The following is a 14,106-nucleotide window of genomic DNA, read 5'->3' as shown; positions in this document are numbered from 1 at the left end:
CGAGGCAGAAGCGGAGAAGTCGCTCAGGGAATGTGGATGCCACCTTGCTTCGCACAAAATGGCGGATGACACAGGCTGCGTGCCGCCTTTGTCCTCGTCTTATATAGGTCGGCTGAGAGGACCCCGCCCACGCCTTGATCGGTAGCTCCGCTAGCCAATTGCAAGTGCCGTATTTGATGACACTATTTTACCGAGTGCTAGTCTCTTCTATTGGCTTCTTGGTGAGAGGCGGGAGGAATGCTTAGCTGAAGTTTCCAGCTGGCCAATGAGCGGAAAAGGAGTTGGCTGTAGGCCACTGTGATTTGCTGGGAGAAATTTGAATGGGTTCGCCAGACCAATTTTCTCAGGAAAGCAAATAGTAAGGGCTCTATCAGCTCCAGGGGAAAGATAAGGGCCCTTTTCTTTCTCGATTGCCCCGGAAGCGGTCTATTGTTATCCTTTCCCTGAAAGAACGTTCTCTGGTTCAAAGGCATAAATTAAGTGCCTGCAATCTACTCTACCTTGTGTTGGGCGAGTGAAATAAGAAAAATTAAATCTTACCGATTTCGCACGCGATCTTACTGTCATCTACGGAGCTTTTGGTGGGTCATTCCTCCCTCAGTATTCGCTCTTATCGCTTACCGGCCTTTTGGCTAAGATCAAGTGTAGCATCTGTTCTTGTCAGTTTAATATCTGATACGTCCTCTATCCGAGGAAAACATATTAAATGGATTTTTGGAGCAGGGAGATGGAATAGGAACTTGCTCCGTCCACTCCACGCATTGACCCGGTATTGCAGTACCTCCGGGAACGGTGCGCGCGCGCACACACACAAAATTAGCTCTTTAGCTCATGGCTTATTGTCTTCCTTTCCACCTCTCCGTTCATCATCCAACGTCTATGTGGATGACCACCCAATACTCTGTCAATTCTTTATCTCCTCACCTCCAACAACCTTTCCTTCCATCCTTTATCAGCCGCTCCAACCCCACAACTGCTCTAAAGGTCACCGTTGTGTTTGTTGTTGCCAGTAAGTATTCCATCTTTAAAATTTCTATTTCAAGAATCTCTACTGTCTCGCTCTGGCCGGTTTGGCTCAGTGGATAGAGCGTCGACCTGCGGACTCAGGGGTCCCAGGTTCGATTCCTGTCGGGGGCATGCACCTTGGTTGCGGGCATCTATGTTTCTCTCTCATCGATGTTTCTGACTCTCTGCCCCTCTCCCTTCCCCCCAAACCGGTTTCGGCAATAAAATATTTTTTTTTAAAAAAAGAATCTCTACTGTCTGATCATAATAACTGATTCTTTGACTTCATCAAAAGCTCCAGACCATTAAATGTATTACTTTTTCACTCTCATATTTTTAACTTTTTTTATTATTAATATTGATTTGAGAAAGAAAGAGAGATCGAAGCGAAACATTGACGGGTTGTCTCCTGCTCCAACCGGGATCAAACCTGCAACCTCCTGGTGCGTGGGAGGACACTCCAACCAACTGAGCCACACTGTCCAGGGCTCTCACATTCTCCTATTCATACCTTGTGTTGCACAGTTTAGATGTTAAGAGTGCCTACAGCCCTAACCGGTTTGGCTCAGTGGATAGAGCCTCGGCCTGAGGACTGAAAGGTCCTAGGTTCGATTCTCTTCAAGGGCATGTACGTTGGTTGTGGGCACACATCCCCAGTAGGAGATGTGCAGGAGGCAGCTGATCCATGTTTCTCTCTCATGGATGTTTCTAACTATCTCTCTTCCTTTCTCTCTGTAAAAAAGCAATAAAATATATATATTTTTAAAAAGATTGCCTACAAACACAAACAACTTTTGTTTTCCTCCTCCATTATACTCACCTGGTAAAACCCCATTCTAGTTGGACCCAACAATTTACCTTCCTTAACAAAGGCTGCGACTTTCACTTTAAAGTTGTGACCACAAGTCTCAAAAGGGCATTAGACTCTCCCTGGCACTCTTACTGAATTCCCCTAGTAAGTTCACTTTCCCACTTCCAGAGATAGTGTATTTCATGCCTTCTCTGTTCAAACTCCTACACTTCTGTCATTTCACCATATATAACCAATACCTTTTCATATTTGAAAAAATAAAAATCATCAGGGAGGAACATTGTCATTCAACTGGAAAACCATGAGCCAACTTGATTTGTACTGTGGGCACAAAAAAAATAACTTTTCTCCCACCTTCTAAATTCTTCTAGCTGGGCTAATAATCCAATTAACATGAGACAGAATAACAGAAGAAAAGATCCAAAATTTATTACTGGTGTATATTTTGGGGTGCCATAAAATATAAGACCCAAAGATGCACCAGTGGCGGGCAAACTTTTTGACTCAAGGGCCACAATGGGTTCTTAAACTGGACCGGAGGGCCGGAACAAAAGCATGGATGGAGTGTTTGTGTGAACTAATATAAATTCAAAGTAAACATTATTACGTAAAAGGGTATGGTCTTTTTTTTTTTTTAGTTTTATTCATTTCAAACGGGCCGTAGTTTGCCCACGGCTGCATTAGGCAGTTGAGGTTTATGTGCTATTTTGGACAAACAGAAGGGGGCAGGGGTCTGGGATTTCAAAGAAAAAGTAGGCAATTCATATAAAAAGATCAAACATGTGAAATTCTTGTTGGGCCACCCAGAAACAATGGGACACAAAGGAAATGCAACAAACAGGCATTACTAGATTTCTCCTTGTCAGCCACATTTGGATTACTATTATTGTTATTATTTTTGTTAATCCTTATCTGAGGATATTTTTCCATGATTTTTAAGATAGTGGAAGGAAGGGGGAGAGAGAGGTGAGAGAGCAAGACATGTTAATTGGCTGCTTCCTGCAAGCACCTAAACTGGGGCCAGGATGGAGCCTGCAATTGAGGTAGTGCCTTTGACCAGGGAATCAATCTGTTCCCAGGCCTACACTCCATCCACTGAGCCAAACCAGCTAGGGTTTAGTTTCTATTATGATGCTAAGGTCCTTTAAACAGGTTTTTCTATTTTAATTCCTTTAGGCAGAAAGAGGGAAGAGCAAAGACTCATTCTGAGTCTTTCATTTCTTAATAACCAGCTTAAAATTAATATTCTAAAAGACACATTTTGAGGTGGCAATACTTTGGTTCCCCTCAATACCCATCTTCTTTTCCATCTTCCTAATATCATGAAAGATGTGTCTTTGCTCTTTTCAAAGGGCACCTCCCCTCCAGTTCTAGAGTCCATTGATTTTTAGAGAGAGTGTAAGGGAGGGGGAGAGACAGACATGCCTTTTCTAGGACTTTTCCTTGGATCATCAATGACTTCTACTGGATCATTATAATCTTAAAAATAAACAAAACTTTCCCTTTATCCTATTATTTCATTTATTCACTCCTCTTTACAACAAAACTAAAACAAGTCATTTACACTAGAAGTCTCCATTTCCACCCTAAATCTGCTTAACCTGTTCTTAAACTAGCCAAGGATACTAATGATTTACATATTGCCAATCCAACAAACACTTCTCTATACTCATCTCTTTTTGCCTGTTAGCAACATTCAATAAAGATGGCACTTTCTTTCATGAAACACTTTTCTGCTTGCCTCTGTGAAACCACATTCTCATAACTTTCCTCCTGCATCAGAAATCCGTCTTCTTCTCTCATTCCTCTTAGACCTCTAACTTTTGGGATTTCTCAGGGCTCATTTATGGACTCTTTTTGAGACTTCAAATACCACCTAAATTTAAAAATCTCCAAATGTATATTTCCATGATAGCGTAGATCTCTCCCTTTGAACTCCCAACTCATATCCAACTATTTATTAGACATTTCCACTTGGGAGTTTTAGCTGGCATGTCAATTAATATATCCAAACTGGAGCTCTCTATTTTATTAACCTAATCTCTTCCTTTCCCTAATTTTCCCCAGCATAGTAAATAGCATCATCTCGTTATTAAAATAGCAAGGATTCATCCTCTTCGTAAACTCCAAACATTAGTACTACCTCCAAAGTATATCTCGATTCTATTTACTTCTCTCCATCTCTGTCACTGCAATCTAATATTTTTTACCTCCATCTCTTACCTAAATTACTGCAACTACTATTTAACTTGTCTCCTTGCTCTCTTTCTGGGTCCACTCTAATCTATTTTCCATATAGCAGCTAGAGTGACCTTTTAAGAAAAAAATAATTCATAAAAAATTAAAAATAACAATTCAGTTGTCCTTTTCCTTCCATATTTAAAGTGATTTCCATTTATCTTAGAATAAAATCCAAACACTTTAGCAAGATCTACATGACCTGACTCAATCTGACCTCTCTCTGCTTTAGCATCTTTTCTCTTAAGTTCCCTAATCCCATCTACAGGGAGCCCTGTCTGGTTTTAGGATTTATCAAGTTATTTTGCATGCTTTTTGCCTTGGTCTACTTGAACTTGCTACTTATTCAGCCTTCTGCCATTATGGCATCTCTATTTTTCCATGTCACCTTGACTGTCACCTCAAAAAAGCCTTCCCTGCCAATTACCACAACATCTAAAGTAAGCCTCCTCTCTCAGTATGATAGCTCTTTTTGCAATTTGTATTTATCTTGTTTATTTATTCATTCACTTGTTGATAGTCTGACTAGGATTCTGTCTGAGTTCTTTAAGGTGATATGACTAGCCCAGAGATGCTTAATAAATATGTGTTGAATGAATAAATGAATGAATGAAAACATAACAATAAAGAATAACCTTTAGCCCTGACCGGTTTGGTTCAGTGGATAGACCATCGGCCTGCGGACTCAAGGGTCCCAGGTTTGATTCCGGTCAAGGGCATGTACCTTGGTTGCAGGCACATCCCCAGTGGGGAGTGTGCAGGAGGCAGCTGATCGATGTTTCTCTCTCATTGATGTTTCTAACTATCCCTCTCCCTTCCTCTCTGTAAAAAATCAATAAAATATATTTTTTAAAAAAAAGAAGAAGAGCAACCTTTAGTTCCGTCTACAGGACCTTGTCCCAAGGTCCTTCAAGTTTCTGACACACTACCTTAGGTAAGTCATGATGTGTGAAGTGTTTACTCCTAAGTGCTCAGTAAATACTAGTAATTGATACAAAAAAATCAGAGACTTCTAAAGGCACTTGAGTGTCTGAGGCTACAAGACAAATGGAGCCCTCTGGCCTGGCTCATTGGTTGAATGTGACCTATGAACCAGGAGGTCACGGTTCGATTCCCGGTCAGGGCACATGCCTGGGTAGCTGGCTCAGTCCCCAGTGCGGGGCATGCAGGAGGCAGCCAATCAATGATTCTCTCTCATCGTTGATATTTCGACTGCTCGCTCCCTCTCCTTTCCTGTCTGAAATAAACAAAAATATATTGAAAAATAACAAAGACAAATGGAGATGAGCAATAAAAGCTTGGTTAGTGTATTCTTGAAGAAGCAAGGAAGTTTATAATGCACTCAAAAAAAAAAAGTCTAGCCCTAGCATTTGGCTCAATGGCCAGAGCGTCGACCTGAGAACTGAAAGGTCCTGGGTTCAGTTCTTATCAAAGGCACATGCCTGGATTGTGGACTCTCTCTCCCTCTCCCTCTCTGAAATCAATAAAAAAATATTTTTAAAAATGTAATATAAATTCAATTAATCTGTTCCAGACCTCAACTGATTCCCTGTTGTAACCTTTCTTTTTTTTTTAACCTCTCTTATATAGTACACCAGAGGCCTGGTGCATGAAATTCATGAACGGAGGGGTTGGCGGGGGTCCCTCGGCCCAGCCTTCATCCACTCAGAATCTGGAACCCCTCAGGGGATGTCAGGCCTAAACCTGCGGTCGGACATCCCCCTCGAAATCCAGGAGCTGCATGCAGCAGTGATCATACTTTTCATACAAGTGAAAGGCATCTTGCTATTGTATGGGCCGCTACATTTTTTTGCCCTAATTATAAAAAGTAGTACATAACATGATCCTTCTGAGGCAGTAGTACCATTTCCCCTTCTTATGAGTGGAAAAACTGAAGCAGAGAGAAGTTAAGTAATTGGCTTTGTCTTACAGTTATAAGTATCAGAATCAGGGCTGACCACAAAATGTGCATGCCAGGATCCATGCATGTCATTGCTGTTTTTTCAGTGTTAGAGTAGCCTTGCCAGGTTTCGATTTTTAAATCTAAGAGACTGTTCCCAATATATAGGGTAGGGTCCCTAGACCTGGCCGGTGATCAGGGCCATCAGTGGGGTGACCGGTGGGCGGGGTGATTGAGGGGCCCCCTGCTGGCACCGGCCTTGGCTGGTGGCCTGGAGCTGCCCGGTAGCTGGCCCCGAACCCTGATTGCTGCTGCCGCTGCTGGGCACCTCCCTCTTGGGGGACAGACACTCAATTTAGGAGCTGCCCCCGACTGAGGGCAGCTCCTACGTTGAGTGTCTGCCTCCTGGTGGTCAGTGAGCATCTTAGCAGCTGGTCATTCTGCCCTTCAGTCAATTTGCATATTAGGGTTTGATTATATAGGATGTTTAATATACTGTTTAATCCATAAATAAACACTTCTTTTAAAAAATATATATATTTTATTGATTTTTTTTACAGAGAGGAAGGGAGAGGAATAGAGAGTTAGAAACATTGATGAGAGAGAAACATTGATCAGCTGCCTCCTGCACACTCCCTACTGGGAATGTGCCTGCAACCAAGGTACATGCTCTTGACCGGAATCGAATCTGGGATCCTTCAGTCCACAGGCTGGCACTCTATCCACTGAGCCAAACCAGCTAGGGCACTCTTTATGTTTTAAAACTGTGCTAATCATAGATTTTGCCAGCAACAAAAACATTCTTTCCTGTGTTTGTTGCCTGAGAAACATTTTTTTGGTATCAGCATGAAAGTTCACCACTGATTGAGTTTTAAAATTTTTTAAAGTTTGGAACAAAATAATTCCTTTGAAAACTGAAGTTTTGGTTGACAACAGACATTTTTTCTTCAACAACTTGGTTGAACTGAATTGTTCAAGATGGGAGGTTCGAATGTAGAGTAAAAGAATGATCCCTCCCACCAGTATGACTCAGTGGTTGAGCAGCAACCTATGAACCAAGAGGTCACGGTTCAATTCCTGGTCAGGGCACATGCCTGGGTTGTGTGCTTGACCCCCGTATGGGGCCTGCAGGAAGCAGCCAATCAATGATTCTCTCTCATCATTGATGTTTCTCTTTCTCCCTCTCCCCTCCTCTCGGAAATCAATAAAAAAAATATTTTTAAAAAAAGAATGATCCACCACAACTAAGTAGGAATGTCTATAATATTAGGGAAGTTATGATATTAGAAGAAAAGTATCAAGCTAATACATCCCATCAATAAATCAAATAAGGAAATAATCCTATCTAATAAAGAGGGAATATGCAAATTGACTGTCATGCCATACAAGATGGCTGCACCCACAACAGAGGCTGAGTTCCTGTAACAAGTTTTAACGAGCAATCAACAGGGCCTCTAGTAAATAAATAAAATAAGAAAAAACATATGGGAGCTCAAAAGGCATTTGATAAAGTTCACCACTGATTGAGTTTTAAAATTTTTTAAAGTTTGGAACAAAATAATTCCTCTAAAAAAATTTCTTTTTCTAAAATTTAAAAATTGACTTTGAGAGAGAGAGGAAGGAAAGAGAGAGAGAAACATACATGTGAGAGCCTCTCTCTCTTGGGCCCCTCTCTCTCTCTCTCAAATCAATAAATATTTTTTTAAAGTTTGAAATGTGAACCAAAAGGAAAATCCTTTAAAATAATATTAGCTGCCTCAAATAATAACCAATATCATAACAATAGCCAAAGTTTAATTGTTCTTTTACTATATGCTAGTAAGTACTTAATATTGAATTCTCATTATAACTCTGAGATTGATAGTATTGTCATTTTCTCCATTTTTTTAAAAATATATTTTATTGATTTTTTACAGAGAGAAAGGGAGAGAGATAGAGAGTTAGAAACATCGATGAGAGAGAAACATCGATCAGCTGCCTCCTGCACGCCCCCCACTGGGGATGCGCCCGCAACCCAGGTACATGCCCTTGACCGGAATCGAACCTGGGACCTTTCAGTCCGCAGGCCGACGCTCTATCCACTGAGCCAAACCGGTTTTGGCTATTTTTCTCCATTTTACAAATTAAAAAACTACCACACTTATTGTTAAGTTGCCTAAGGAGGAAAGCATGAGGCCAGAGTGGTGAGAGATTACGAATTTATTCAATCATCTGCACACCAGGTGGCTGAGCCTGGATGGCTCCAGCACCCAGTGAAGGGAATCAGCAGCTTTTAAAGGACTTTTGGCGGGATTTTTGTGGGCGGAAACTTCTTTGACTGCTTTATGCATACCCAGAGGGGAGAGAATGGAATGTGGTCACCGCAAGTGAAATGTGGTCTTCAGCAAAGGGGAAGTCCATAGTGCAATGAGCTGAAAAGGCAGTTCCCAAGGAAGAGTATAAACTCAATGGCTCCATCAAACCTAACAACTATAATCCAGCCTAACAAGCAACGTGATTTCTCACCTAAACCTTTGCAAAAGCTTCCCAAATGGTGTCACAATTGCCCTACTTTCTATTTTCCAGGCAGCAACCAAAAGTATCTTTTTAAAAAGCAAATCTGATGCTCTTAATCTCTTCTTTCAAGTCCCTTATTGTCTTCACATTACCCTTAGGAGAAAAATACAAAGATTGCCCTCCATTCCCTGACTATCATTTCCTCTCCAGTCACCTCCCCCTCTTGCATTCTTTGCTGCAATCACACTGACTGCCTTTTAGTTCTTCTTTTAAAAAAAAAATTTTTTTTTATTGATTTCTGAGAGAAAGGGAGAGGGAGAGAAAGATAGAAACATCAATGATGAGAGAGAATCATTGATTGGTTGCCTCCTGCAAGGAGGCAGGGCTGCCTTTTAGTTCTTTTAACTTACTTTACTCTCACCTGAAATAATCTCTCCCTGGACACCCTCTTTCCATTTTTTTGGTTAGCTCCTGTCCATCTTTCAGGACTTGACTTATACTTCTGAAGGCCTTCTGTGATCCCAAGGATCCAGTTGCTTTATTTGATTGGCACCCTGTACTTTTTACTCCCATAATATTCATCCCACTTTATTGTAGAGACTTTCTAAAGTGTTCCCTTGAAAAAGGAAGATCATAAGGGCAATGACAAAGATGCTCTTTTAACCCTAGAGCCTGGTGCTGGGATACTCAATATGTATTTGAATGAGTGCATAAATGAGTGAATGAATAAACCCCATTATCTTTCATTTTCTGAACCATTGAAGAATGCCCCTAGTCATAAATGACTAATTTCAGATATTAAACAACTCCATAATTCAAATGTGTATAAATTATGCTGGATAGTATGTAGGACAATCTTTACCTTGAATACTCTGAATGTGGATGAACTTACGATTCAAAACTTTAATTACAATAAATAAAAAGTACAATTATCCTCTGGTTTGACTTTTTATAAGGCCTAACAGGGTAAAGAGTGGAGACAATATGCTTGATGAAACACATTGCTACTCCTCAATGAATATTAATTGAATTGACTAAATTTATATCTTCAACTGTATTCCAGGGGCTGAGAAACCATGTTGGTTCATTTAATTTGTATTAATTGAGCTTCATAGTTCCAACTTTACAGAGGCTATTCAGTTTCCAGGTCTATCAGCACTTGTCTCTGTAGCTTCATGCACACAATAGAGACCTCAACATATTTTGTTTGGGAGCAGGAAAGAGAGTACCCAAGCTTCCCAAATGCACAAGCCCCTGTAATAAGTGGTTCCTAGACCCACCCAACTGCCAAACTATTAGAGTGCAGTGAAGATCCGCACCACTAGGTGTCTCAGGACCATGCCACGTCCCACATCTCCTTGGAAAACAGATAGCTGCACACACTCCATTACTCCATTGTTACTGAGCCTCCAAACAAATAAGCTTTCCGGAGGGTCGATTTCAAATTTCCCAGCAGATCTATTCGGCATCTAGAGCGCCCCTCTCAATAACAGAAACATTAGCTTAAACATAATCTCTCATTCAGCTATTGCTTTCCTTTGTTTAGAGATAACATGCTGTGTATGTAGTACATTTATTTAATTATTTCTCTATTTATTTATAGAAGAGGGGAGGCCTGAAGCGATTAGGATGTTCTATCAGATCTTGACCACCTCTCATCCTGACAGTAAGCTAAATGTCCTTCCAAGATCTATTCTCACAGGTACAATAGACTTAAAGACATTTATAACTCTTTGTTGCTAAACTAACCACTTAGGCTGATTTTTAAAGGTCAAAAAAGAGTTAGAACTTAAAGAATCACCAATGGAGGAAGAAGATAGCACAGAGGCAGATTCCATACATATGCAGTTATTTATTTATTTTAAAATCTTTATTGTTGGAAGTATTACCAACAATACATCCCCTCTTTCTTCCCCCATTGACCCTTTCCAGCTCCCCCTGCCCCCCATTCATATGCATTTATATCATAAGGGGACTTCAGAAATCAATGAGATAGGAAAGAAATAGTCAACAAATGATAGTAGAATAACTAGTTTACCAAAAAAATTACCGAAGTAATTCCAGAAGGATTAAAAATATAAATATATTTAAAAATCAAATCCTGAAAGAACGAGGAAAAAAAGTGAGCATTAGATCTTTGTCAGAAGAGAAATTTCTAGGATTTAATATTCTTATAAATTACAAAATATCAATAAATTTCCCTGCATGAAGATTAGATATCATCACATGAAAAAAAATGAGACAATAACAAGAATTAAAAGTCAAACTGAAAAATAATTGCATAGAAAAATTGTAATGGTTAATACCTTTAATATATAAAGAATTTATACAATTTTATAAGAAAAATCACTAAGACCCCAAAATCATTAAGACAGCCAAAATAAATGAACAAACATATGGAAAATATTTGTCTTGATTGATAAATTGAGGAATTCAAAGTAAATGGGGTAACCACTTTTCATCTAAGTTAACACAAATTGAAAGAACCACTACTGATATAACCCTTTTGGAAAATAATTTAATGTAGCCTTTAGCATTCTCATTCTCTCTCTCTTCTCTCTCTCTTTCTCTCCTCAGACTCCTTCTCCCTCCAGCTCCCTCCCCTCCACTTTCATTCATTCATTTTTATTTTTTAATTTATTTTAAAATATATTTTATTGATTTTTTATAGAGAGGAAGGGAGAAGGATAGAGAGTTAGAAACATCTTTTTAAAAAATATATATTTTATTGATTTTTTTACGGAGAGGGAGAGAGGGATAGAGAGCTAGAAACATCAATGAGAGAGAAACATCAATCAGCTGCCTCCTGCATACTCCCCACTGGGGATGTGCCTGCAACCAAGGTACATGCCCTTGACCAGAATCGAACCTGGGACCTTTCAGTCCACAGGCCAACGCTCTATCCACTGAGCCAAACCGGTTAGGGCTCATTCATTCATTTTTATTCAACAAATACTCTCTGTGTGCCTGCTAGTGTTGTAATCTAGCCTAAATGCTAAGTACAGGGGAAAAAAAATTATCCCAATTTGTTCATCTCAATATGATCAGTAATAGCCTCAAATTGAACACCTCATACATTGTCACCCATAGACAATGCGACAAATGTACTATTTTGCTCAAGACAATCTTGGTTTATGTCTGATGTCCTAGTGTAATTATTAAATGACTTAGAGGCTCAGTGCATGAAATTCATGCACTGGTAGGGTCCCTAATGGCTGCTGGCTGCTGGCTGCTGGCCGGGTACTCCCTCCCTTCCCCTAGCCGCCTGCCACCACCGGGCCTCCCTCTCTTCCCCTGGCCATCCCCACCCCCTGGTTGAACTCCCAGACAACTCCCAATCGAGGGGACAATTTGCATATTACACTTTTATTATATAGGATGCCCCCTATTAAGACAACTTTTTGGCTGATGGCAGTCAAGTGCCTTGAGTTAGGGCCAGATTTTCTAATCTGCACAAAAGTACCTTGGGATTAGCCACTGCCTATAGAGTTACTGAGGTTGGGTGATTTCTGGTTTTGTCTCTATTTTTAAAATAATTTCTAGATTTTAATAAAATGGACTTTATGTCCTAACTGGTTTGGCTCAGTGGATAGAGTGTCGGCCTGCGGAATCAAGGGTCCCAGGTTCAGTTCCAGTCAAGGGCATGTACCTTGGTTGAGGGCACACCCTCAGTGGGGAGTGTGTGGGAGGCGGCTGATTGATGTTTCTCTCTCATCAATGTTTCTAACTCTCTGTCCCTGTCCCTTCCTCTCTGTAAAAAAATCAATAACATAAATAAATAAATAAATAATAAATAAATAAAATGGACTTTATATGCATATGGGCTTTACATGGATTAACTCATTTCAGTTTCATAACGCTATAATTATTTCTTTTTTTATATTTCACTGTTTTTGAAAGATAAGGAAATTAAAGTACTGAGAGATTAAGTTACTTACCTAGAGTCACACATTAAGTGGTGGAACCAAGATTTATACCCAGGCAGTCTATCTCCAGACCTTTACACACTAAGGTAGTCTACCCATAGTGACATTTATTTCCAATTAGGTTTATTATTCATTTATGGGGAATAAAGATTACCTATGCTGCCCGGCTGGAGTGGCTCAGTGGTTGAGCGTTGACCTATGAACCAGGAGGTCACGGTTAGGTTACATTCCCAATCAGGGCACATGCCTCCTCAGTTGTGTGCTCTATCCCCAGTGGGGGGTGTGCAGGAGGAAGCCAATCAGTGATTCTCTCTCATCATTGATGTTTTTATCTCTCTCCCTCTCCCTTCTTCTCTGAAATCAATTAAAAAAATATATAAAGATAACCTATGCTTATGAATGTTATTTAAAAAATGGTTACAAATAATAGCTCAAAAAGATTTCTCTTGATTTCTTAGAAATAAAGCCTTTTCTTTTTAGTCCACTAATTCTAACTACATTAATATTATAAAGAGTTGATTTATTAAAAAAATAAATTGCAAAGATTTATAAACAAGATTTAGAAGTAAGCTATAAGAATCCTAAACACCAAGTTATAAATGTCTCTTTTTAAAATTATTATTATTGATTGATTGATTGATTTTAGAGAGGAAGGGAGAGAGAGAAACATCAATTTGTTATTCCATTTATTTACTGATATGCATTCGTTGGTTGATTTTTTAAAAATATATTTTATTGATTTTTTTACAGAGAGGAAGGGAGAGGAATAGAGAGTCAGAAACATTGATGAGAGAGAAACACCAATCAGCTGCCTCTTGCACACCTCCCACTGGGGATGTGCCCCTGACTGGAATTGAACCCGGGACCCTTCAGTCCGCAGGCCGATGCTCTATCCACTGAGCCAAACTGGTTAGGGCATTGGTTGATTCTTGTATGTCCCCTGACTGGGGATTGAACCCGATACCATAGCATATCAGAATGATGTTCTAAGCAACTGATATGCCCGGCCAGGTCTTGCATGATTGACGTAAAGTAAATTAAACAATATGCTTACTATTTAAATGAAGAAATATAAAAAATTATGTATACTTTATGAGTATTACTAAAATTTATAGAAACAACTATATAATGCTACCTTTAATTATGGTAATGTAATATAAATTAACTTAAAATCACTTTATTATCATACTAGAGGCCCGGTGCACAAAAATTTGTGCACTCAGGGGGAAGCGGGGGGTCCCTCAGCCTGGCCTGTGGATGTTCACAGGGACCCCTCAGTTCAGCATCCACCAAGGGGTCCCGGAGTGCAAGACAGCACTCTGCAAAGTTGCTGTTGCTTGGCAGCTCCTGTGTTGAGCGTCTGCCCCCTGGTGGTCAGTGCATGTCATAGCTACCAGCTGGTCGCTTAGGCTTTTATATATATGGAAGATGATCGCACACTTGTAATAGATTGTCTCTTTGAAATTTCTAAGTATATTTTATAGTAGAAAATAAGTTATAGATAAAGAAATTCATTATGATATTTCTGTTTGGTCATTCAGTCTTATCCTATTTGATGGATATCACTACTTTAATTTTTTTCATTTTTATTTTTTTAAAAGCAATGTTTTGGTAAGTTTTTGAAAATTTAGAAATAGTCATTTTATATTTCTGCTTTCCCTTTGGACATGTTAAGTCAGTTCAGGTTTATTGGTCAGTTTCCCAATTCTGAATATTTTATTTGGGACTGG

The 14,106-nt window shown here is 39.6% G+C and overlaps 1 protein-coding gene across 1 annotated transcript in view; it reads right to left on the bottom strand.

Annotated features, from left to right (window-relative positions):
• Positions 1-567, bottom strand: part of SFPQ (splicing factor proline/glutamine-rich) — a 15,407-nt gene extending 14,840 nt beyond the window's left edge. The window contains exon 1 of the mRNA XM_015572775.1: positions 541-567. Within this exon, the coding sequence (XP_015428261.1) occupies positions 541-567 (27 nt within the window). The remainder of the gene's footprint in view (positions 1-540) is intronic.
• Between the last annotated feature and the right edge of the window lie 13,539 nt (positions 568-14,106).

Source organism: Myotis davidii, unplaced genomic scaffold, assembly GCF_000327345.1.
Source record: "Myotis davidii unplaced genomic scaffold, ASM32734v1 scaffold88, whole genome shotgun sequence".
NCBI classification, from domain to species: Eukaryota; Metazoa; Chordata; class Mammalia; order Chiroptera; family Vespertilionidae; genus Myotis; species Myotis davidii.
Note: the sequence above shows the minus strand (reverse complement) of the source record. Positions and strands in the feature narration are given on the sequence as shown.